Raw genomic sequence first — 24739 nt, 5'->3', positions numbered from 1 at the left:
TAGTGCTTCTATTATGTAGACAGATTGTTTTGACTTGGTTAATTTGGACGGAATCTTTTTAAGGTCGTTGTAATAATGGATTTTATTAGTACAAATTAATTTTTCTGAGACTTTAGTTGAAAAGTCCCATGTGTCTGTAAGTTCAGCACCCCTGACTCTTCAAACCCAGAACACAGTAATGCTCGCATTATTGCTTGGCGGCAGAAATAGGTAAGGCGGCAGTTCTTCCCTAGACCAACTCTTCCACAAGGAGATCAGGAGAGTGACACTAATGCATGTATTAGAAACGATTATTATTGATCTGTAGTTTTAATTAATTTTGATTCCGATATCTCTTGTATATTACGAGACGCGAGTGGATGACTTCAGCGCCATACTGTGAAAGCGGGCACCATCGTCTCTGATGCGTGGAGTTCGAGGCAGCGCCAATGGCCTCTTTCGGACGATAGCTGAGATGGATCAATACTGCTGTCCACTAACTAAAAAGCGGGCAAGTGACAAATGGTCAAATATCCGTTTTAAATAGCAAAAGATAGAGCACAAAATTCTATTTTAAAAACAACTAATATTATTTAACGTGTTCAATTTATCGGAACTTATCCTAACGATGCGTAACTGAAATATCATTAAATAATTTCAATTTTCTAAAACTGGGTTACGGTTTCTGATCACATTCCAAAAAAACATTTTGCCACTTAACTTAAGGGCGTCTCTGGTGGACCTGGACTTGGGTATGGCTTCGCTAGGGTTTCTGGTTAGTTGTAGGGATGAACACATTCGTCTGCCCCGGTAGCATGAGTATGTGGTCGGGGTGTTCATCCCGCGCGCAGCTAGCGCGTCTTAGTCTTGGTCAAGACGAGGAGACGCGCTGCGCACGTGAGTTACCATTTAAGTTGAGAGCTATATCCGGACATTGTGACATTGTCGCAGGACCCTACTACCGGCGGCATCTCTGGCATTAACCTGGAGAGCTAATAGAGGATGAGCTAGACATCCTCCGGTTTCTCCAGCCGCTTAGGTTATTGGGAACTGAAGAGACGCTTTGGCGTCGGAAAATGAGCGTTTAAATGTATGTCACTCGTAACTCCGCTAATTCGGACGCTTATTTTGATTTTTAATACTGATAATAAGATGGTACCAAGTAAACCTGCGATGTAATTGTAATGATATTCAAAAAGGTCAACAGATTGTCAAGCTTATTGCTCTTTTTAGGCGGTGATTATTAAATACAATATCATATAGTACATTATTGCAGAGACCGGGAAGTAAGGGATTGCTGGACGAGTACCTATGAGTTACAAGGACGAGCGCCAGCCAGATTATTAAAAGTAATATTTAACGTGTTAAGACAAAATTGCTAAAATATTTTCTTTTCCAGCACATTAATAATACTCTGCTGAACGTCTTATGATGTGTTTGAATGTGTATCTATTACTGTAATTTCGTTATCGCTCTTCTCATTATCAGTCATTTTCGCCACCAAAATACGAAAAACACGAAAAATCACAAGAATACCAAAACATAGGAAATGAAACTATTTTTCCGGATTTAAATCGCGTATATTTGTTTTTTCAAACAAACCGACGTTTCTAGACGTTTATAGTGAAAAAATTTGCATCAATATTAGACAAAACTGGTTGAAGACTGTACCACCTCAGTCAACCGTGACCATGGGTCCTGTAAAGGGCCCGAAACGTCGGTTTGTTTGAAAAAACAAATATACGCGATTTAAATCCGGGAAAATAGTTTCATATCCTATGTGTAACAATCGCGAAAACCAAAGAACTCGGTAAATACCAAAACACTTTAGTTTTTATGTTACCATGATTTTCTATTTATTTTTTTTAAGTACGAGGTACAGGTAGGTATTTTCAATTCTCGCAATTATGAACACTGGGAAGTTGGCTGTCTGAGTTTCTTTTGCCTGTTTACATAGTTCATTATTAGTAGGTAGATTTAAAAGTTTAGAGAAGAGGACAAGATTGGAGTTTCATACTTTGCAGGCGTTGGCCGGGAAGAACGAAGAAGTCGCGTGGTCCATAAATGACAAACTTTCCGTGTCTGTTTTTTGAAAGTAACGCAAACATTTCCGAGCATTTTTAATATTTTAAATAAAAAGCCAGTGCTAAAATGTTACTTAGTTTTGAGAACAAAACAAAGAAGTGCCATTTATACAGTATTGATTTCAAACTAACAAATCAAAAAGGACATCTTCCATTTCGATTTATAAAGAGTGATTATTCAGGAGATGGCCAAACTCTTAGAATAATAAAGCATATAACATTGACTTACAAATAAATGGACGACGGGTCTAATACAAAAACCACGAAAAAATGTCCCAAGTCAACCTACTTAAACGTAGTGCAAAGGAATATGAAAAAGCTAAAACGTTGAATTTAAATTGTAATGTCATCGCAGTACTGTCTAATTTTGGTTGCTTCGCTGTCAGTCAAACAAACGAAGACTAAAACGTGAATGACGTTCTGTATACGATTTTAACGCCCTATAAGTTCGGACACTTTTTAGCGCGGACCCGACGTCCATATAATTGTAAGTCAATGGCATAGAATGCTAGTTTCATATCAAACGAACTGTCACAAGTGAGGCAAAAATCAAATTCATGTAGGCTAGTTTTAGTAGTAGGTTAATTTTCGGTTTTAGTGAATATTTATATAAAAATACAAGTTGAAACGCGTTACTTCCTTATGGGATGTGATGTTAAAATTTATTTTATGTTTGTCTGACGTATTTTTACACTCATTTACCGCACATTTCGTCATTTTTAGCTAAAATTCTTGAGCTGTTCGCGGTGCAAGTTGACCTTGAGCACTGACTACTAGGCCCATTGGGAGCGCTTCAATTTGCCTCACTTAGCGTGTGCGGACTAGGTTTCTATGCGTTATTATTCTAAGGCAAAACTTTCTATTTATTTAAAATTTCCTATCAAGGGTGTTAATTGGGGTGCATTGCTTTAAGAATAGGTAAAAGCCCATGTGTGAATATGAAGGAAATGTAATGTCAAATCGGCCTGCAAAATTTGTGTACACAATAAATTTTTTTGCATTTCAGTTTCAGCTTTGTGCTTTAAGTTCCGAGTTTGAGGAAGTAAGGCGACGATTTGTTAGATTTTCAACGACACAATCATTTTTCTTCTAAGATGAACGGCACAATTAAATATTAAGACTAATTTTCATGATTGTAAATGAATTTCAATATAGCTAGTTCTGCATTTCTTTTTTATATTTCATACTTCTTATTTAATGTGACACCTCCAATTTTCGCGATTCAATGCTTCTTATTTTTTATTATATCCAAAGTTAATTTATATGAATTGAAACCCCATAGTTTTACTAATATACTTTATAACCATTGCTTAAGTAACACAATACAAATTATTGTTATTATTCCGTCTTGGGGCACTGATCGAGAGGGACGCATTTGTTGGAGGCTTTGTCCCGGACAGTGGGTTCGTCGCAGTAGCAAGCTGAGAAGTCGCAAAACATTCCACGGGTGTCCGCTTTAGGTTCTGGGTTCTCGCAGGTGGCTTCGGGTACCAAATAGTCGCACCCCAACGAGTAGCTGTGAGTGCCTTCTGGACACTCCTGTGAACCTGGGAAATAAATAAAAACTTATTTCTTTGTTTTTCTTTTTATAAAAAAATAAGTGCGCATTTGACCTCCATCTCACCTGATGGAAAGTGACGATGAGGTCGAGGATGTAGCATGCGCACATAAATAATGCCTATTCACTCTTGCCTTGAAAAGGTCCAAGTTATAGCGTTCGGGGAACAAGTCTGCAGGCAGGGAATTCTACTCCCGAGCCGCTCGCCATACAAATGTGAAAGTGAAACGCGGAGTGCGAATCTGGGGAATATCCACAACCCCAGCCCACGTCTAGTCCCCCGATGATGGAAAGGGGAAGGCGGATTAAAGATGAACAAAAAGAAAAAAAAATATTTACTAAACTAAAAAATTCCCTAATTGAAAAAGTTGTTACTCAGTAATTGATTTTTGTTAATGATAAAGACATCGCTTTAAATTATTAATGACTATTTAACGACCTAATTTATGTAAATGAACATAAAATTCGTACATTTTTATTGAATTGATATTCAATTATTTTTGTGTAATTACTCCTCTAGTTTGTTATAATTATTAATACGGCCCGTAATTCCCGTACCGCTCCCGTGAAGCATACAATGTTATAATTTACATTTGCGAGTTAATAGTGTGATTGCATGCAGGCTAGGTTGACTATAATGCCGCAAATATAACTCTCGGGCCTTTTTTCTTCTCACTAACCGACTTCAAAAAAGGAGGAAGTTCTTAATTTGACTGTATTTTTATATGAATGTTACGCGATAAGTATAAAATTCTTTTTTTTTGTTGGTAAGAGGGTACCTCAGTATTGGTCCCATTTAAATTTTAAAATAATATTCTACCTCTAAGGGTGGTAAACTAGGGTATGAATCCGGTTTCGGGCACTTTCCGGTAACCGATTTTGAATAGAACTTGGCAAATAGATGAATTCCACGAACTTTTGAGGCCGGTTTTTTAGTAGGTACTCTGTACTGAGATTATTACAGCCAAGGTCGTGTAATGAGAAGAAAAAAGGCCCAAGGCTTTTATTTTGCATCAAGTGTGATGAAAAATACTTATGTATATTCCTTCAATGGAAAAATACCAGAAAATGTTCTACTTACATCTTAAGAAATAAAGTATTTTTCCGGATTTAAATCGCGTATATTTGTTTTTTCAAAGAAACCGACGTGTCGGGCCCTTTACAGGTCCCATGGCCACAGTTGACTGTGAAATAGTTTCATTTCCTATGTGTAATAATCGCGAAAACCTAAGACCTCGATACTTACATTTTCCCATAATATAGATGCACCCTCGTTCGTGAGGCTTGGCTGTAGCAAAACCAATAACCACGAAAACACACAAAGCGACCAAAAGCTTCATAGTAAATATTACGCGGGAGAATTTATACGAGCAAAACAACTTGTTACGTCGAACCAAATTAAGCAACTGGACGTGGAATTTTAATAGGTCGTCTTTTATATTCCGTGACCGCCGCCATTGTGTAGGTACATCGTCAACAAACCATTACTTGAAAATGGACTTTTAAATGATGACGCATTACTCGATCGCTATTAACTATTATAAGACAATATCATTAACTACAATCAGTTGCACCTACAAGTTAATTTAAAATAAAGTTTGTGAGATTATAGACCGATTTCGAAAATTCTTTTTTTGTTTGATAGTATGCGTTCTCGTGGTGGTCCCATTGTTACCCAGTCAGAATCTGAATCCATGGAAATCGAGGATAATCCTCAGATTGTCAGTGTACATACCCATTTATCCGTCAATTGTGTACCGACTTTTTTTTTACACACATAAAAAAATACATATTTTAAAATTAACTTATATATAAACCCATAGTCCCAAAAAGTAGGTAAACTGACAATCTGATACACAATAAACAACACGGAAGAAATAAAAGTATGTATGTGGTCTATGATAAACAATTTCAAGGTATGAATAGATATAGCCACAGACATATAGACATAACACATACAACACAAAGAACACGTGCACAGGAACAACGGAACAGAACAAACATATTCAGCAAATGCGTATTTCGTCTTCCGAACACTGCAAGAGTGCACACAGAGGTAACTCGCTGCGCTCAGGACCGGTCGTGTCATTACGTAACGGAACACAAGTCGCAATTGAATTGAAAAATAATTATTAACAATGCATTGAATGAGAAAAAAAAATGTTAAATAAAAAGAAGTATAGTCTTTGCAATCCATCAGTGAACCAGTTCAGCTATTTCCAATTTGTGTTATATACAATTTATAATAATAATATTGCTATCACGGCATGCGAGAACCCCGGAAAGGCTTACATTGGAAAGAACATACGAGAACATGGTTTCCACTTAAGGTAAGCACAATAGTTAACTAATCATATTACAATTAATTCATTACTATAAATATTACAAAATCTAAATATTAATAAGGTAAATTTCATTTCAGACAATAACATGAATCACAATTAATATTCTTTCAATCAAATCCAGAGATGTTAAATATGAGCGTCAAACTTTATCAAGAGGAATGAGAATGGGTGGTATGCAGACCAGAAACTTTAGGTAAGAACAACATATTACACTGCTACTACATACTACTATAGAAAGATTACACATTTTTGATGGTATTACGTAAATGTTAAGCACCAATCATTATTTATTTGTTTTACTGCAGGACTCCTGACTCCATTATAAAGCTCAAGACTCAAGACGGCTCACTTGTTACTAGGAGAACCTATAATCTATTTGTATACCTCACAACCGTCGACATAATACGCAAACAAGAGGAAGCAGTGCAAATACAACAAGACAAGTCACACTACAATAATAGACAACAAAAAAAAACAAAGAAATCACAAAAACCGTTTGAACATTATTTATGCATAGTATTAGTTTTATTTTATATAAGTTCAATGATGTGGTTTTTAAATCTTAATAGCGACTTATCAAATATTTCTATACTCATTAATTTGCTATTATATAAGGTACATGCTCTTTTTACAAACTATTACTTCCATAGCAGGTCTTACTTGGTTTAATGGCAAATAGTGGTTTTTTACGACTTGTTCTTTCATGCTTATAAGGTACACGAAAATAAATTTGTCTCAATAGGAAAGGGGCATCAACCATGTTATATAATATTTTAAACAAGTACGTGACGTCAGCGACCTCGCGACGTTGCTTCAAGGTGTTAATTTTATGGAATGTAAGGGATGAGTCATAATCTGTGTGCTGGTGACCGATTCTATAATCCAAGGATTTAACAAATTTTCGTTGCATATTTTCAATTTTACTTTGATGAACCTGTTGATACGGATTCCAAACTGGACTTGCGAATTCCAGCCGACTTCGCACGTAACTGTTGAATAATAGTTTATAGGTAGAAGCGTTTTTAAATGGTTTTCCTACGCGTAATATAAAACCCAAAAATTTGTATGACCTATTAACAATAAGATTTTAAAAATACTTTTGAAAGGATATACTCTCGAGGTGGTCTCTGATGCCGAGGAAGCTGTTCCGGGTTCGTTTCGGCTATCACAAATGAAAAAAATATTTTGCGCGAGTAAAAGTCGACTTTTCACCTGACACAACATACACTTACATGTAATCAACACATCACCGGCACCATAACAACCAGAAAAAAAGTTAAAAATGTACAAAGGAGTAAGTAGCAGTCATTGTCACCAAGAAGTCAGGGATCAACGAGGAGAGTGAGACATTCGTTATTTGAATTGAAAGTAACGACTTTGTTATCATAGCTTGGTTGAAATTGTGGTTCATGTTGTGAATAAATAAGCTGTTTTACAAAATATAATGGTTTTTCTTACAATATTAATTGAATGAGCTCAAGTTCAACCACAAATCTAAACTAAATCTTTTATTAAAATAATTCTTCATGATCTCTATCTAAGTAGTCACAGTTTTTGTCCATGCCAGGCAAACGAGTCACGGTGCACAGTGAGTACTAACTAGATTCTAGGAACTTAGGGCTTGTTGCTATAAAAAAAAAAAAAATTTTCTCGTTACAAATCCGATATTCCGATAGGAAATTTTGACGATAGGACTGTGGCGCACCTAGCTTTTTCTTTCGTTGAAAAAAAAATTGACACGCGATTAGTTTATGTAATATAAATCCGTTGGTATATTTTATTCTTACTGTTGTTAAACATTAAATTGACAACGATAACCAATTTTGTTTATTAAAACTGATTTGTTATAGCTGAACTGTTTTTCTTTCATCTACCATTTTCTTCGCTATAGTGAGGTGAAAAGTTGTGTGTTTCGCTCGGCAGCAAAGTTGTTTTGTGTCTCGTCTCTTGAAACCGTCGCTACGCTCAGGATTCTATCTTAGAATCCATTGACTTACAATTATATGGACGTCGGGTCCGCGCTAAAAAGTGTCCGAACCTATAGGGCGTTAAAATCGTATACAGAGCGTCATTCACGCTTTAGTCTTCGTTTGTTCGACTGACAGCGAAGCAACCAAAATTAGACAGTACTGCGATGACATTACAATTTCAATTCAACGTTTTAGCTTTTTCATATTCCTTTACATGTCACTACGTTTAAATAGGTTGACTTGGGACATTTTTTTCGTGGTTTTTGTGTTAGACCCGTCGTCCATTTATTTGTAACTCAATGTTAGAATCCTTCGTTTGCTCAGGTTTCTATACAAACACTCGCGTTAAACAACAATTTTGCAACCTTGCACACCATCCTTCCCTCCTTATAACTAACATAATCGACATATTTAGCTAAATTGAGATATTAACATGTCTGGAATCAGTAAAAGAGGACTTCAACTCCATATAAGCGCAACTGAACCAGTGACTCAGATGGTTAGAGTGAATGCTACGGTGCAGCATGGACGCTGGTGCAATACCCACCGGGTGGACAAATTTTTTCTACTTTTGCATTCATAATATATATAATTTAATAATCACCACAACACTAGTGGAGTCATTTCACATTTCATCGAAAAGCGACATCTGCCTCAGAGGTAAGAAGGTTATTCTAAAATCTCTCACTAGATGTCACTAGCGGTGACGAATGCCGACAAGTCAGTATAAAGATCTATAACAAAAAACACACAGGAGAATTTCGACGGCTCGGTAACTGGACTCGTGGCTCTGATGGTAAGAGCAATGCTAAGGTGCAGCATGGTCGTGGGTTCAATTCCCACCGGGTCGACGAAATTTATCTCTGTGATCCATATTTGTATTTAATATTACACAAAAAAAAATCATTAAATCCAAGTAAGCGGTTTTTTTTTTGTATCTTACCTAGTTTCAGTTAAACGTTAATGAGAGTTATTGATAAAAAAAACTTTAGGTTTTTTTTCCTGCAGGAAGATGCGTTTCGCATGTCCCGCCGCGGGACATGATAAGGCGGGGTTTGTGGGACCATATCGAGTATGTAACAAGAAAAATAGAGACGAAATAAGGACCATCCATCCCTGGCAACTCATCAGGCAAATGGGCCTTATATAATTTTTAAATATCAACTCTCGTAAGCGATGAAACCACAAATTAGAAAACTGAAATATTACAGAGCCAACAACTGACCTATGTGTACGTCTCCGTATATTCCAAAAATAATCTGTGTTTATTGTAATAAAGATAATATATCTAACAATGCGGGAAGGCTGTTTCATTCGGTGGTGTGAGAACAGCAAAACATCTAATTACAAAGCAAACGTAATCAGATTTCATCGGTAATTAAATGTAAATACGTAATTTAGCAATTTTCGTCTTTTATGGCAAAGCTCAAGTCAATTGGTCGATTTGTAGTGAAACAATTGACGACACCTGTCAATTGTTTCGAATTCGGGCTGGCTACAGTAGCAGAATAGTTTTCAAACAAGTTAAATAACATTTCGTCTCTGTTTCTGGTTATATCCGACGTGTGGGACTCTCTTCCGTTGACCCACCCGGCGATACAAGCCCTCCCGATGGATCCTCGGCAGCCTGCTCACTAAAAACCTAGGTATGTAACCTCACCCACCGGTGCCGGCTAGTGGGATCCTGTTAAGACTCACCACCCTAGGTACCAATACTTCGAAAGTTATCAAAAATCAAAATGCGTTAGTTACAACAAGGTAATGCGTCAGTTATGAGCAATAACGATAGATCTCAACGTTATGATAATGAGTACGTACCGGTAACCCAGAGGCTAAAGAGTTGGCATAGCTTCATTAAGAAGTATTCCCTCTGGACGGGGAAACTAATCAAGTCCGTATATATCTCTGGAAGGAGAGATACCCCACGGTATCATTCATTCCGCTGACGGAGCACCTCCCTCCTAGGCATAATCTACCTTGGCACACTTGGAAGTCTTTAAATAGACTGCGGACCCAAGTCGGCCGAAGCAAGGAGAGCATGCACAGGTGGGGTTATAGCTCTGAGAGCGCATGTTTTTGTAGTGTCTCTCCCCAGACTATGGCACATCTTTTGTCTTGTCCTGCGTGCCCCTACACCTATACAGGCGAGAAACTGTATAACGGTACTGATAATGCTGTGTCAGTCGTTGAGCACTGGTCCTCACAAATATAAACGTCAGAGTAGACACGCTAAGAAGAAGGAGAACGTTGTGATAAACAATTAAAATCAATTAGGTAATGTCGTTTTTATGATGTGGTTCATCACCGAGCGATTGTCACTAATTAATGTACAGATTAGCTAACAGCCAGGGCCCTAATTTTAAATCATTTCAATTATGTGTCCATGGAGTGTAAATGGCGGTTACCTATCAATAGCCCGAAATGACACTTTCCAGAAATAACGTTTGATCGAAATTTCATAAACTCGAAAGTAATTTTGAGAGGAAAATGTTTTTTCTTTTAAACCTAACTTAACCGAACCTAATCGTGTCTTTGCGATAAACTAACAACATATCCTGAAAGAACAACTGTTTCGTTATAATTCGGTGTAATGAAAATTCGAAACAACGTTATTTCGGACAAAAAATGTTCGACTTTGTGATAGGTTACCGTAGTGGCAGAATTTGTACGTTTGGTATTCTACTAAAAGTTAAGCTTGTCAGTGGGTAGCCGTCGAGCTACTATTCAACTGCCATTGCAAGTTTTTGGTATTCTGCTTTTCAATGGCGAGTCGTAGGCATATCGATGGCGTACTGCACTAATATTAAGTAATTTCAATTCGAAGACTAAATTCCTGATTAAACTGGATAATAATCTCAGTACAGAGTGCTAAAAAACCGACCTCAAAAGTACGTGGTATTACATCCAATTGCCAAGGTTTATTGAAATCGGTTACCGGAAAGTGCGCAAACCCGGATTCATCCCCTAGTTCGCCACTATACGGAACTTGACACAGGAGATAGAGAGAATACTTTTCTTTCTTTCTAGATAATAAAAATCGGTTCTCACTACTCAAAGTACATTGAGAGAGAAAAACGCCTTGAATTGGAGAATAGCAAAATCGACCATTAAAACAATTGCTCTATAAAATAAAATTTAGGTGTTATTTATAAAAATGAATCTTCATGCGTGAACAGCCAACCCTTGAGGTGGATGATTTTCTTCAAAATTAAATGGGACGACTGTGGTATGAGGTATCCTCTTTCCAACAAAAAAAGAATCATCAAAATCGGTTTACAAATACTGAAGTTATCGCGTAACATACATACAAAAAAAAACAAACAGTCGAATTGTGAACCTCCTCCGTTTTTTGAAGTCGGTTAAAAAGTTATTTCCATTGTAGTTTTAGTAATACAACATCGATCGTTAATGATTGAATGAATGAATGCCATCACTGCGATTCCACCATATCCACTGACACTCTATTGCACGGTAGTTAACTTGACTATGATGCCCTAAATAAAACCACGGGCCTTTTTTCTTTCCATTACAGCCATACGGCATACTTCCTAGTTTAGCTTACCTAGGTCAGGTTCAAGCAAGGAGGTTACTTAAGTTCAAAATTAAAACATTTGCTTAAAATTTTATTTAAACAGAAATTTAATTGCAGTCCGGCCACATACTACATAAATACTAATTACTAAATAAAGCCACATACCACATAAAGACTTTCTTATAATTAATTTGAATTATTTTCTGTATAAAAATTTACCAATTTCTTTAGCAATCTATCATGGCTGTACTGAATGCGTGTTTGCTTTTTACAACATTTTAGTTCGAGATGTATTATCTATGGAAGAATTAAAAAAAAAAAATACCCGCCATTTGCCAAATCCACAAAATTGTTGTGTTGTGAACCATATTTATATTGTATTTATTTTCTCGCAAATGTGATGAAAAACATTATATGTATCACGGGCGGTAAAAAAATAAAACTCGAGTTATTAATGCCCTCAGCCTTCGGCTTCGGGCTTCTAATAGTTCCTTGTTATTAATTTCTTATTTACCGTTCTTAATACACAATGTACTATTATTATTCCTTCTTGGGGCACTGGTCGAGTGGGACGCATTTGTTGGAGGCTGTGTCCCGGACAGTGGGTTCGTCACAGTAGCAAGCTGAGTAGTCGCAAAGCATTACGCGGGTGTCCGCTTTAGGTTTTGGGTTCTCGCAGGTGGCTTCGGGTACCAAAAAGTCGCATCCCAACGAGTAGCTGTGAGTGCCTTCTGGACATTCTTCTGAACCTGGGAAATAAATATAAATGTGTTTGTACATACAGAATACGTTGTAAGCAGAGAACACATTGGCCATACTAATTATAGTCGCCAACTTTTGTTAGCAAATTCACGAGAAATAATCGATATCGTTATGTTTTAAAATATATAATTACTATAATATTACAGGTGCGACCATGACTATCATTTTTGCACTCCAAAGTAGAGAATTATGTCAAATTTCTACGATCTTCGAGGGTTTGCGCGAGATTATTGACACGACCATAGCGTAGAAAGTTAAATTTTTTTTCAAATTTATTTTCAGGTTACAAAAGACCAATAAATATATAGACTAACATCATTGACTTACAAATAAATGGACGACGGGTCTAATACAAAAACCACGAAAAAAATGTCCCAAGTCAACCTATTTAAACGTAGTGACATGTAAAGGAATATGAAAAAGCTAAAACGTTAAATTTAAATTGTAATGGCATCGCAGTATCGCGCTGTCAGTCGAACAAATGAAGACTAAAGCGGAGTTTGACGCTCTGTATACGATTTTAACGCCTTACAAGTTCGGACACTTTTTAGCGCGGACCCGACGTCCATATAATTGTAAGTCAATGACTAACATACATAACAATATAATAAAAACTATCTATTTATTTACACGTATGGACCGCGACGTGTGACGCAATGTGGGTGTCCGAGTCGTCCGTGGAAACACCGGAACATGACACCCTTAAGCCAAAAGTCCTCCTTCATGAAGGTCGACAGATATTGAGTTGGTATTCTCACCACAAGTTAATTAAAAATGACGTACAGAGGTCAAGTAAGTGCAACTACGCATACTGTTGGTATTACGTAACACGCCAATTAAGCACTCCTATACAGGAGTGGAATTAATACTTATTCTTGTGTTTAGATATGTAGTAATGCAAGTATTGCCCAACCTTGCTCTTTAGCCTTAACAAGATAACATATTAGATAACCTGCGCCATCTGTGTACATATATTATTGTCGATTAATATATTTATTATATTAAATGTACATTACATGTTACATCCAAAGTAGCGAGTTCTCTGATTGCATAGTTTTGGTTTCGAGTTACCCCGTACATCCAGTAAATTGATAAATAAATATGGCACTGCCACCTAATAAAGAAGTAGTGGTAGCTTTAGTTTGGCCTACCGCCTCACAAGTTTGAGTTTTGCATCATTTTTCAATATCTGCGCCCAAGCGATATTCCATAAATACTTACAAGAGATATCAAAAAGTTTAAAACCGATAGTGAAAGTATCTTACCTAGTGAGTAAATCGACATCAATAAATCTTTAAAAATGAACCGAGAAATATCCAAATTTTTAACATTAATCGCTCCCATACCTTTAATATGACATTCATAGAGAGGCTTTAGTTGACCTATTTTAAGAGGTACTTAACAATAAGCTTACAGATAACAAAACTGCTTTATATAAAGTAATAAAACTATCTTTTAATTGTTTAAAAATATGATGGCATAGTTAATTTCGGTCAAGTGTGACCTGGCCATAGAAATTAATAAAGCTGATCAAATTTCTATTATTTGTTTGTGTATGTTTGTATATCGATGTTTCATGTAAGGATTATTTCATGGGACGAAAAAATTGGGACTGGAGGATATATTTACATCATAATATGAAAAGTATAAATTTTAGAAAAAAACACGTTGCTTTTAAGAAATAAAAACTCGCGATATAAGCCTTATTATGTTCACTAACTATGCTACCTTAGTTTAGTTTGCCTAGTAACGAGTTATTGTTGACGCTAACCGTCTTGTATTAGAATATGGTGTTAATGTTTTTCTTTAACGTTTAATTTGGAATTCTACAGTTTTTGTTATACATAATAAAGGACGTGTATTCAAAGCATACTCTGCGTATTATTCCAACAAATCCTCTACTTTCGATTTTGTTTAAAATGGTCTACTATCTCAGAAATTACTTCAATGTTAACGTTTAGAATAATAACGCATAGAAACCTAAGTAAACCTAAGACGCTAAGTGAGGCAAATTGTAGGGACCCAAATAGGCTTACACGAGCGGGCGGGCCGTCAGTGCTCAAGGTCAACTTGCACCGCGAATAGCTCAAGAATTTTAGCTAAAAATGACGAAATGTGCGGTAAATGAGTGTAAAAATACGTCAGACAAACATAAAATAGATACTAACATCACATTCCACAAGGAAGTAAAGCGTTTTAACTTGTATTTTTATGTAAATATTCACTAAAACAGAAAATTAATTTCGTTGCAACAAGACACGGAAATGTTGGAAAGTAACGGACTTTTTTCTCCCCATTTTTAACCTGAGGATGTTTGCCCATACTAACATAGTTCTAAGGTTTTCTTTTGTAACTAACACCATTATCTTATGGGCTATGGCTTGAAATAAATGGTTTATTATTGTTATAATTTTAATTATTTAACCGACTTCAAAAAAGGAGGAGGCTCTCAATTCGTCTGTATGTTCTTTTTTTTGTATGTATGTTGCGCGATAACTCCGGTATTTGTGAACAGATTTTCATGATTCTTTTTTTGTTGGAAAGGGGTTATTTCTATAGTGGTCCCATTTCATTTTGAAGAAAAGCATCCACCTCGAAGGGTCGCTGTTCACGCATGAAGATTCATTTTTATAAATAGCGCCTTACTTTAATTTAGGAGCAATTATTTTAATGGTTGATTTTGCTATTACTCCAATTCAAGGCGTTTTTCGCTCAATATACTTTGAGTAGTGAGAACCGATTTTTATTATCTCCAGTGTCTAGCCCTGTATAGTGGCGAACTAGGGGATATTTCAATAAAACTTAGCAAATAGACGTAATTCCACTTACTTTTGAGGTCGGTTTTTTTAGTACTCTGCACTGAGATTATGCTATTCTGTTTCAAAATAATTATATTACGTAATTTTTTGAGAATTGATTGCAGAATTTCTCACAAATGTAAGCTATTTTTACGGAATATATTTAGTATTTGCCTTCATTAGTTTCATGTGAGAATCATTATTCTTGTTCATCATACAGGACGCATTTGAAAAAAATTGTCTTGCCGGGACTCAAAAGTTCTTAACTAAACTTATTTCAGAGAACTAACTGACTAAAAAAGTCATCGTTAGTTCTCCAAAGTCGTGTATAATTTTGAGGTTCAGGTTCTTTATTGTTACCATGTACTTTTCATGTGTTTATATTATTCATGTAAATACAAGTTGCTTACGCCTACATAAATTTGATTTTTGCCTCACTTCTGACAGTTCGTTTGATATGAAACTATCATTTTATGCGTTATTATTCTAAGTGTTAACGTAAATAACCGTGGCATTAACGCATGTTTTTGTTTTACCCTACTGGGTTAAAATCTCGCTATGTCCTACTGCAAACTCTGTTTACATAGCCAACGCTTTGAGACGAGTGCATATAGACAAAAAGTAAATAAAATTTACTTAATTTATTTATTTAGGCACATCACCAGGTAGTACATTATTACATCCAACAAATTGTATATTACATTTCCGACCATGGTCTGATGTAATGACCCATTACAGATATGCACAGCATTGACAAGGGCAATAATACCATACTTAGCACTAACAAAAAAAAAATTAAATTAGCCAGTTAACGCACAGTACTATTATTACCTCTAAGACTCAGTATTAACAAGACCCTCTATGAAGTGGCCCAATAACTCAAGTTTGAGCCCTAGTTGCGAGTCATGGAAAATGTTAATATTGACAGAAGCGGTGAAGAAGTTGTATTCTAATAGTATGTTGTAAATTGGCGAGTGCCGACCTAGGTTAGTTCTACACGGGGGAATACAAAAAAATCTTTCGTACCTTTTGTCTAGGAATAGGAGAGATTCCAACTGCTCATTACATTTTATGCGTCCTCTAATGATGTTGGAAAGGAACATGGTCCCCAGAGTAGTTCGACGATCCCGTAATGAACACACACTGTAAAATTCCAAACGACGTCTGTACAGCTAACGGATATGAAAAATTCGGCATTGTAAAAGCAAGATGTCTTGTGAAGGCCCGCTGGATGCTCTCGATACGTTGAGAACGAATGGCGTATGAGGGGTCCAAATAACGCAAGCACTCTCTAGGTGACTTCTTAAAAGCGCATTGTACAGTGAAATTTTAGTTCTGGGGTTTTGAAACTTCTTAGTGTTACACATTATGAACAAGTAGTGCGCCTGATGGTAAGCTAAACGCCCGTCCATAATAGTTACAGTGCCACTCAGAGCTTTAAATTGCAAAGATCTGAGGGGCACTACCACTGCGCCCGTCACTCTGAGACATAAGTTGACAAGTCCCATGTGCCTGTAATTTCACCAGCACCCTTAACCTTTCAAATCCGGAACACAGTAATGCTGACATTACTGCTTTTCGGTAGAAATAGGTAAGGTGGCAGAACTACCCTGGACGAACTCTTTCACAAGGAGCTCTATTGCTAAAAAAGTGGGAGCGCAGCCGTATAGGGGGCAGTACATCATCAACCCACAACACACATCAAACCACGAAAAAATCATGGTAAATTTCGCACATAAATGCAGAGGTGCAAGTCCGGATGTCAACCCACGGCCTCTGCTCGAGAGACGGTAGGTCAAACTTTTAGGCTATCATGGCTAATAATTGCTACAACTTCCTAATAATTTTGTAGTACGATCTACAAAATACTTAAGTATATTCCGTCAATGGAAAAGTACAAGAAAATTTTGTAACTACTTACATCTTCCCATAATATGTATATATGCATCCTCGTTCGTGAGGTTTGGCTGCAGCAAAGCCAACAACCATAAAGACACACAAAGCGACGAAGAGCATCATTGTAAATATTACGTCAGAGAATTGAGACGAGCAATATAACTTATTCCGTCGAACCAAATTAAACAACTGGGCGTGGGATTTAAACAAGTCGCTTTAAATTTCGTGATGACCTTGTGTACATCGTCAACAAATTATTACTTGAAAATGGATTTCCAATTGCCGACGCACTTCTCTGTCTTTATTAAACATTGTAAGATAATCTCATGAACTAGTTCTGTTCTTGTTCTTTCCAAATATTGTAAGGTTCGTGTTAAAAATTCCAAAATACGTGAGAAAATTGCATCAATAAGTTTTATTTATGTATCTGTAATATGTACCAGGATTTCGGCTCCGACTATCTATTTACAGACTTTGGAGTTGAAACTTTTGGCCCGTGGGGTCCCGGTGCCCTTCATCTGTACAAAATTTTGTCTAACAAATTAATAAACTGTCTGGGAAACCCTAGGACCGGCAGCTACCTTGCCCAACGCATTAGCATGGCCATAAAAAGAGGGAACGCTGCCAGTATCTTGGGCACCTTGCCGCGGGGACCCAATTTTGTTCATGTAATTTAATCCTAGTTTTATTTTCTAGTATTTTAGCTTTTATTGTACCTTACCTGTATATTATGAAAATAAAATAGATTACTTGAATTTATTAAGCTATTTTCATGTGTAATTTAAACTAATATTATAAACGAGAAAGTAATTCTATCTGAAACGTTTCACGCCTAGACCGTTGAATCAAGTTTGATGAAATTTGGTATATAGATAGATGGGAGCTAGAAAAAGGACAGGGCATTTTTTGTCACAAAAATAAATCATAAAGTGGGTGAAATAGGAGAAGAAAGTTTGTGTGGAAAACCCATAACCTATTATATCTCAAGTAAGTAGTATAGGCTACTCGAGGTACTTAGTCTATGCAGACGAAGTTGCGGGCATCAGCCAATGTGCAATGATAATTAGAGCTACATCTCTAGTCAGCGATGGTAGCTGTAAAGTTGCCTCTCTGAGTGAAGAAATAAACTTCTCACAGATGTCGCTACGGCATAAAAAGTCGTTAAGAAACCAAAAGTAAAGATCTGCAACAAGAAACAAAGAAAAATTCGTGATGTCCGCTCGTTAGTTCCGTGGCTTAGTTGGCACGGTTTGCTAGAAGAAGTTTCGACTCAAATCCGGCCGGGGCTGGTAGCTGTAAAGGTATCTAACCGGATGACGAAATAGTTTCATAAGATTTCTCATAGATGGCGCTACGACTAAAAAGTCGTTGAAAAACCAAATACAAACACACGACAAAGTACATAGAAAAATTCGTGAGGTCCGCTGGTTCGTCCGTGGCTTAGTTGGTATAGCGTCTGCCACGGTATGCTAGAAGACGTGGGATTGAATCCGGCGGGATTTTTTCTGAGTTTGATCTTTGTATTAATAATTATAACAAACTTGTGAAGTAATTTCACATAAGAAATAGCGACATTTCTAGCCAGAGCTGGTAGCTGTAAAGGTACCTGGGTGACGAAATTCTTTCTTACATTTCTCATAGATGGCGCTACGGCTAAAAAGTTGTTGTAAATTAAATACTCCGACGACAAGCACATAGAAAAATTCGTGAGGCCGCTGGTTCGTTCCGATGATTTTTTTGTAAGCGTTCGATCTTTGTTATTAAAAATATAACAATTTAGTCTTCAAATTAAGTGAATTTTTTTCCATATGAAATAATTAGTAGACTACGTCATCGATGTCTCATCGACTAGCTGTTGAAGAGAAGAATACTAAAAAAAATGCAATGGCAGTTGAATAGTTGCTCGAAGGCTAGCTACGGACAAGCTTATCTTATAGCAAAATACCAAACGTACAAAATCTGCCGTTTACACTCTATCGATACAGAACTGAGTTGATTTAAAATTAGCAGACTTACTTTCATGGGTCAGGGGCCTTACCATGAACTCTTATTACGACTTAGTTTAGGACCTAAAATTAATCGTTGTGAGACAGCGCTACATGAAGTGTAGGTATATCACCATCCCTCTTTTTTGTCGTTACAAACCTATACTGAACTGTAATAAGAGTTTATGGTAAGGCCCCAGAGCGATGTATGTGACGTAGTCTAATATTTATTTATTTATTATTTATCATACTTGTGTTATAACTTCAGTGGAGTTTAAGTGGAATTACGATGACCAGGGTTCTAAGGGCGCTAATAACCGCCTCCAGAGAATGTTTTCTTCTTGGTCCTGCTGAAGGTTCTTTATCTATGTCCGAATAATGTCACAGGACACTACGACCGACATCTCCGGCAATAGTCGGAAGAACTAGTAGATCGAGTAGACTCTGATCCCTCCAGCAGCGTAGATATTTGGAACTGACCGTTTTTCCGGTGCCGGGAAGTGAGCGTGCCTTACAGTTCCGTCACCAAAGATGACATTTGGTATTGGGCTTTAGAGTTGACGGCTCAGCGGTGGTAACCGTCAGTTGCGCAGAGCGCGACGGGAAGTGAGTGTGCCTACAGCGCCGGTACCTTGCCTGCACTGCCTTTCGAGAACCGGATGGTTTCTGTGTAAATGGGTTGATCTGGTGTCAGGACCTGACCTTATAAGGTCTCTGTGCTTGCATAGGTTATAGTGCTCTTCCCGTATAACCAAGAGGTTGATAGGGAGGGTCACTATAAACAAAACTTATGTCGAAGATACGGAATTGAAGGTTCTTTATATCACCAGGTTATGCTCACGGCACCCATTGTCTGAAGTCGGCAGTGCTGTTCACGTCGTTGTCGGATGTTAGAATTTTCCATAACGCACAACCGTGCCAGGTTATCTAAGGTTATGCAAAAAATATATATTCTGACAGTTTTAACCGAAATGTTTTTCTTTTTGTTTTGATAACGGAAGTAAGGGATGTTCTGAAATTGAATTGAATTTGCAACTGTACCAACCACTTGCACCATGAGCGAGTACCGTTGATAACGCAATTGGCACTTATTTGTCCCTCTGATACCATGACACAACACACAAGTGCTAAACCAGGGTACACTTTTCAAAAGTTAAAATTATGAACATGTAGTTTTTTAGTTAGAGTTTGGGGAAAATCCCGAATGGTGCCATTAGACTCAACACACATTGGCGTAGAGTCGAAGAGTCGCGACGCGTCGCGTCCTGTTTTTCAACTACAACGCATGGCGACACTCGCATTAGCGCGCCCGCAACTCAGTGCTGGACCAGTTCAGAGACTTTTGAACATTCGTGAATGGCGCTCGTGCTCGACAGTACACAATGGTTGATATCGATCTTATTATAATCAAAAGCTGATGGAAGAAAAAGAAAACGAAAATGTTGGGTTCACGAGTTATAGAAGAAAGGACGTATACTGGCGAATTCAAAATATTTTGTAGTAACGATCAAAGCCGGACCCAAGATATTTTTATAATTATTATGTTATATGGACATCCATATTTCTGGATGAGGTAAATTAATTTTTTTTCGGCACCGTGCTACGTCTGGTGTGGTCTCTGCGCCAGTGTAAGTTGAGCCTAAAAGTATTTATGTGATCTGTTTATTACTCGACTGCGACGGAGACCAAAATGAGTAACGTTCTTGGATGTATTGTTTTAAAATTAATTTAGCACTATTTAGTCACACTATGTATATAAGGTCAAGGTATTCAGCAATCACCTATTTAGTAAATATTTCAAATTTATCATTACACCGTTCTACTTTGGCGTTAACATACAAGCTTAAAGATGACTACAATATTTCGAAAACTTTTGATACTGTGTTGTTCGTTTCATATTATTACTGGAGGTAAGACTACTATTACTATAATTTTAGTTCACGGCTTCGTTCTTACGAATTAGAACAAGGCTTAACGAATACTCTAAACGAATCTAGAGTTTCATCAAATCCCTGATATAATTTATTTTTACTGAAATGATAAAATAACACTTACTTCGGAAATCAGCAATGATTCCGGCTTATAAATAAAACAAACTAAACCTCGTGATCATAACGTGGAGATCAAATGTCGGATAGAACAAGCGCGTAACGCATTTCTGAAGCTGAGTCATCGACTCTGCAATCGATCGTTGAAGATCTCTACCAGGAGTTTGACACGTTGCTACGTGTTTTCGGTTCTTCTGTATGGCGTCGAGTCCTGGATCTTAACTTAAAATACGAGCAACCGCTTAGAAGCCTTTGAAATGTGAGTATCTAGAATTTTAAAATATCGTGGACGGATAGAGTGTCCAATGAAAGAGTATTGCAGATTGTGAATAAAAAATTAGAGGTCTTGAGTATTGTCAAAAAATGCAACCAACAGTGGTTTGGTCATATCATGCGTAATGATAAATACGACTTGCTCCGACTAATTATGCAAGGAAGGATACAGAGATAGAATCTCCGGACTTTTTTTAATTACCCGAGGGAATCTGCGTACAGATATCCCGGCCCTACGGGGGCAGAGCCGGGGATATGTGGGACTGGGTTGAACCCTGAAGGGGAGGAGCCCGACCGCACTAAACCTCCGGGGTGTTTCTCCTCTCTGCTGGAGGTGGAGGCACGGGTACGCTATCGCTCGTCCGCGCCTTCACCAGCGGCTGGCCGCACCTAGAAGGGAGACACAATGGTCCCCTAACTCCAAATGTAAGGCTCGCCGAACACCAGACGAGCCCTCCATCTCGAGCCCCTATATGCTGGGCAACGAACTTCCCAATATCCCCTCAAATGTGAAGTTCAGGGGATGTTCCCCAGCCCCCGCGGCGGATCTGTTCATAGGCTCCGCCGCAACACTCTACACGCATCCGTGTAGGGTGACGCGAGTCTCTTCGGAGAGTCCACACGGACTCCGAAGAATCTCCGGAAGTGATTCAATGACGTGGACGTGGTTCCGTACAGTTGAGTCTAAAATACGAATAGCTCTAATAATAATAAATAGGTCCCCGGTAGCAAAAACGTTTCGAAAGACATATTCTGCCGATTCTGATACCGAAGATAGTCATTCCAACGGGACTTTTTCGTTAATTACTGATGTTCTCATGGTGGCTTCGGATAAACTGAAATGTACCCATCGTGTACCTACCTGTCGCTTTCAGTTTTAGTTATTTTTTAGAATCGTGAACATGGCGTGCGCACATATTTACAAGTGGAGAGATAATCCAGTTTTGTTGAGAATCCCTGGTTAGTCGTTTGGATTTGACACTTAAGGCAATCTGCGATTTGGGCGATGCCAATCTTGTCAAATATAACGCTACCTAAACACAAGCGTGTCGGTTCTCTACAAAACCGACTCTTCGTGATTTACTTGGACTACACTTGTCGCCAATTTTAACTTCGGCAGATACATAGAATCCATGGCTAAAAATGCAGCCAAAAAGCTTGGCATCCTTTCCAGGGTGAGGCGTTACTTCAGACCGGGACAGTTGCTTCAGCTGTACCAAGCACAAGTCCGGTCGTGTATGGAGTACTGCTGCCACCTATGGGATGGCTCTGCTACATACCAACTGGCCACCTTGGACTCAATCGCCAAGAGTGTCAAGAGGCTTATAGGTGACCCGGAATTAGTAGATGCGAAGCTGCAGAGTCTTGGACACCGCCGTAAAGTTGCCTGCTTATCGGTATTCTACAGGATATATCGCAGAGAGTGTGCGAGGGAATTGCATGAATTAACTGCCTACGGACTTGTTCCCTGAACGTTATAATTTGGATCTTTTCAAGGCGAGAGTGAATATAGGTGTGCATACTCCATCTCGACTTCATCGTCACTTTTCAACAGGTGAGACGGAAGTCAAATGCGCACTTATATTTTTAATAAAAAAAAAATATCGTGGCAAATTGATCGTACTGTGGACTTGTAAAACTATCTGCTATAATGTTCATTCTATATTTTACAGACCGCAGTCCCGACGCCACGATAAATGGATGCTCCGACCTGTTCAAAAGTAAGTATGAAAAGAATTTTCTATTCATCGAATGGCTAGTTCATCGGTTTTCATGGTGTCACTATTCGAGCGATCCCCGGTCGAGTCAACTTTTTTTCTATACGCAAGATTCGTCTATTGGAGTACACCTTCACATTACAACCTTGTCTCTCAGGGAGCGTCCAGATCTGTGGAATGTGCCGCAAATAAATGCGCCTGTTTATGAAAGATTCGCAAACTACACACGAGCATTACGTTGTGTGACCTGTTCGCGTGCCGTAGACGCGCCACTCGCGCGCCACAAATATTTAACACGTATTTAATTGCATAGGTTCTCAAACTTCTTGGCTCACTTACGAGCGATAAAAAATTTTTAACAACAAATCATTGAAAACACTTCTTTTATATATATCAAGTTAACACCAAAAATCACAAGGAAAAAATAGCAACATCAACAGCATCAACGACCCCCAATTGCTTCCGAGGCCCACTAGGACTCTTCAGCGCACACTGGTAGGGTCCGCTCTGGGAAGCTACGTGCTAGTGGAATATGTCTAAGTTTCATGACGATGTTTTCCTTGACCGAAAAGCTCATGACAAATTTCAAATTAAATATCGCACATAAATTGCCAACCAACGGCCTCCGCTTGAGTAGTTGGTAGGTCAACCCATTAGACTACCATGGCTATACGAGTATTATATAATAGGAGTTAATGTTTTTAATACACGGCGCATGATTCAATGTAACTCAGGTTTCGCTTATTTACAGATTTCTATATGAGTGGTCTTCCAGATATTGACATTTGGAAGTACAAAGAATTTAGCAAAGGTGACGTACAATGCAAGGGAAACTTGAAATACAGCTCACCGCTTCTGTTAAAATTGGAATGTCATAGAAAAATAGAAAACTTCTTGTATAACTCATTATCCATTCATCAAACAATATGGCAGACTGGCGAATGTAAGTAAATTAATTAGTAAATATGCAGTGTTATGCGTAGAGAAGTGTTCTGTGTACAGTGCCTCTGTGAGATTACAAGGACGCTTTAGTAACTGCTGCTTACCTATTTGTACCGCCAAACAGTAATGTGAGCATTACTGCGTTCCGGTTTTGAAGGGTAAGGGTGCTGATGAAATTACAGGCACGTGGGACTTGTCAACTATGTCTCAAGGCGACGGGCGCAGTGGCAGCGCCCCTCAGATCTTTGCGATTTAAAGCTCTGAGTGACAATGGAACTGTTACGGACAGGCGTGTAGCTTATCATCAGGCACTCGATTTGTTTGTCTCATGTATTAAAAAAAATGTACAAAATGTTGTTTCTTCTTGCGACCGCTAGGGGCGCTTTATAATTTGCCACACACAATTGTGAAGTAATTTACGCGGTCGCTAGCGACAGCTGTCACAGTAATGATGAATAGTGGTACGTTCCGACAGTAGGTCTCGTTAGGCCTACACGAACTTAGTCCGCCATTTTCGCTTTGTAAGGTATATAGTTGTACAAATTCTCTAAAACCGTAGAAAAATTGCTCATTGTCCTGTTTTGGAGCGCAGAAATGATAGTCGCACCAAAATTATTATCCGTGGTGGTATTTTATATCATTTGAAAGTTTTATTTTAATAAATGTTCAATTTTCTGTTTATTGAAATATTTTTTTGTTACAAGAAACGAAAGTAAAGCTTATACCCCTGCAATATGGTCGTTTCTTGTTTGGAGAACTAAATTAATAACTCCAATTCGTCGTCGTTCAGCAATTAACCGCTAGATGGCAGTACATTGATTGAAAATTCTATATAATATCAAAACGTTG

At 37.8% G+C, this 24739-nt stretch overlaps 1 protein-coding gene and 2 long non-coding RNA genes across 3 annotated transcripts; 2 read left to right on the top strand and 1 right to left on the bottom strand.

Annotated features, from left to right (window-relative positions):
• Positions 1 to 3345: 3345 nt before the first annotated feature.
• LOC113232117 lies at positions 3346 to 21690 on the bottom strand. The gene is made up of 4 exons (XM_026466754.1): positions 21621 to 21690; positions 12011 to 12217; positions 4868 to 5053; positions 3346 to 3610 (listed from the first exon to the last, which is right to left on the bottom strand). The coding sequence occupies exons 1-4, from the start codon at positions 21688 to 21690 to the stop codon at positions 3402 to 3404; spliced, it is 672 nt and encodes a 223-aa protein (XP_026322539.1). The 3' UTR covers positions 3346 to 3401.
• On the top strand, positions 5895 to 6388 carry LOC113232243. Its single transcript, XR_003310603.1, has 3 exons — positions 5895 to 5951; positions 6044 to 6159; positions 6272 to 6388. It is a non-coding gene; the product is annotated as an uncharacterized LOC113232243 (long non-coding RNA).
• Positions 21691 to 22899: 1209 nt separating the features above from the next.
• LOC113232112 lies at positions 22900 to 23807 on the top strand. The gene is made up of 2 exons (XR_003310598.1): positions 22900 to 22951; positions 23700 to 23807. It is a non-coding gene; the product is annotated as an uncharacterized LOC113232112 (long non-coding RNA).
• Positions 23808 to 24739: the final 932 nt, after the last annotated feature.

This window comes from Hyposmocoma kahamanoa, unplaced genomic scaffold (genome assembly GCF_003589595.1).
Source record: "Hyposmocoma kahamanoa isolate Upper Pololo Valley unplaced genomic scaffold, ASM358959v1 67, whole genome shotgun sequence".
Lineage (NCBI taxonomy): Eukaryota > Metazoa > Arthropoda > Insecta > Lepidoptera > Cosmopterigidae > Hyposmocoma > Hyposmocoma kahamanoa.
Note: the sequence above shows the minus strand (reverse complement) of the source record. Positions and strands in the feature narration are given on the sequence as shown.

Excerpts from the sequence above, each read along its gene's own strand:
- LOC113232117 (XM_026466754.1), bottom strand. The coding sequence starts at position 21,690 with ATGGAGGGCTCGTCTGGTGTTCGGCGAGCCTTACATTTGGAGTTAGGG. Across the intron at positions 12,218-21,620 it reads CCATTGTGTCTCCCTTCTAG|GTTCAGAAGAATGTCCAGAA; the intron begins GTGCGGCCAGCC and ends TTTATTTCCCAG. Across the intron at positions 3,611-4,867 it reads CATCTATATTATGGGAAAAT|GTTCACAGGAGTGTCCAGAA; the intron begins GTAAGTATCGAG and ends TTTATTTCCCAG.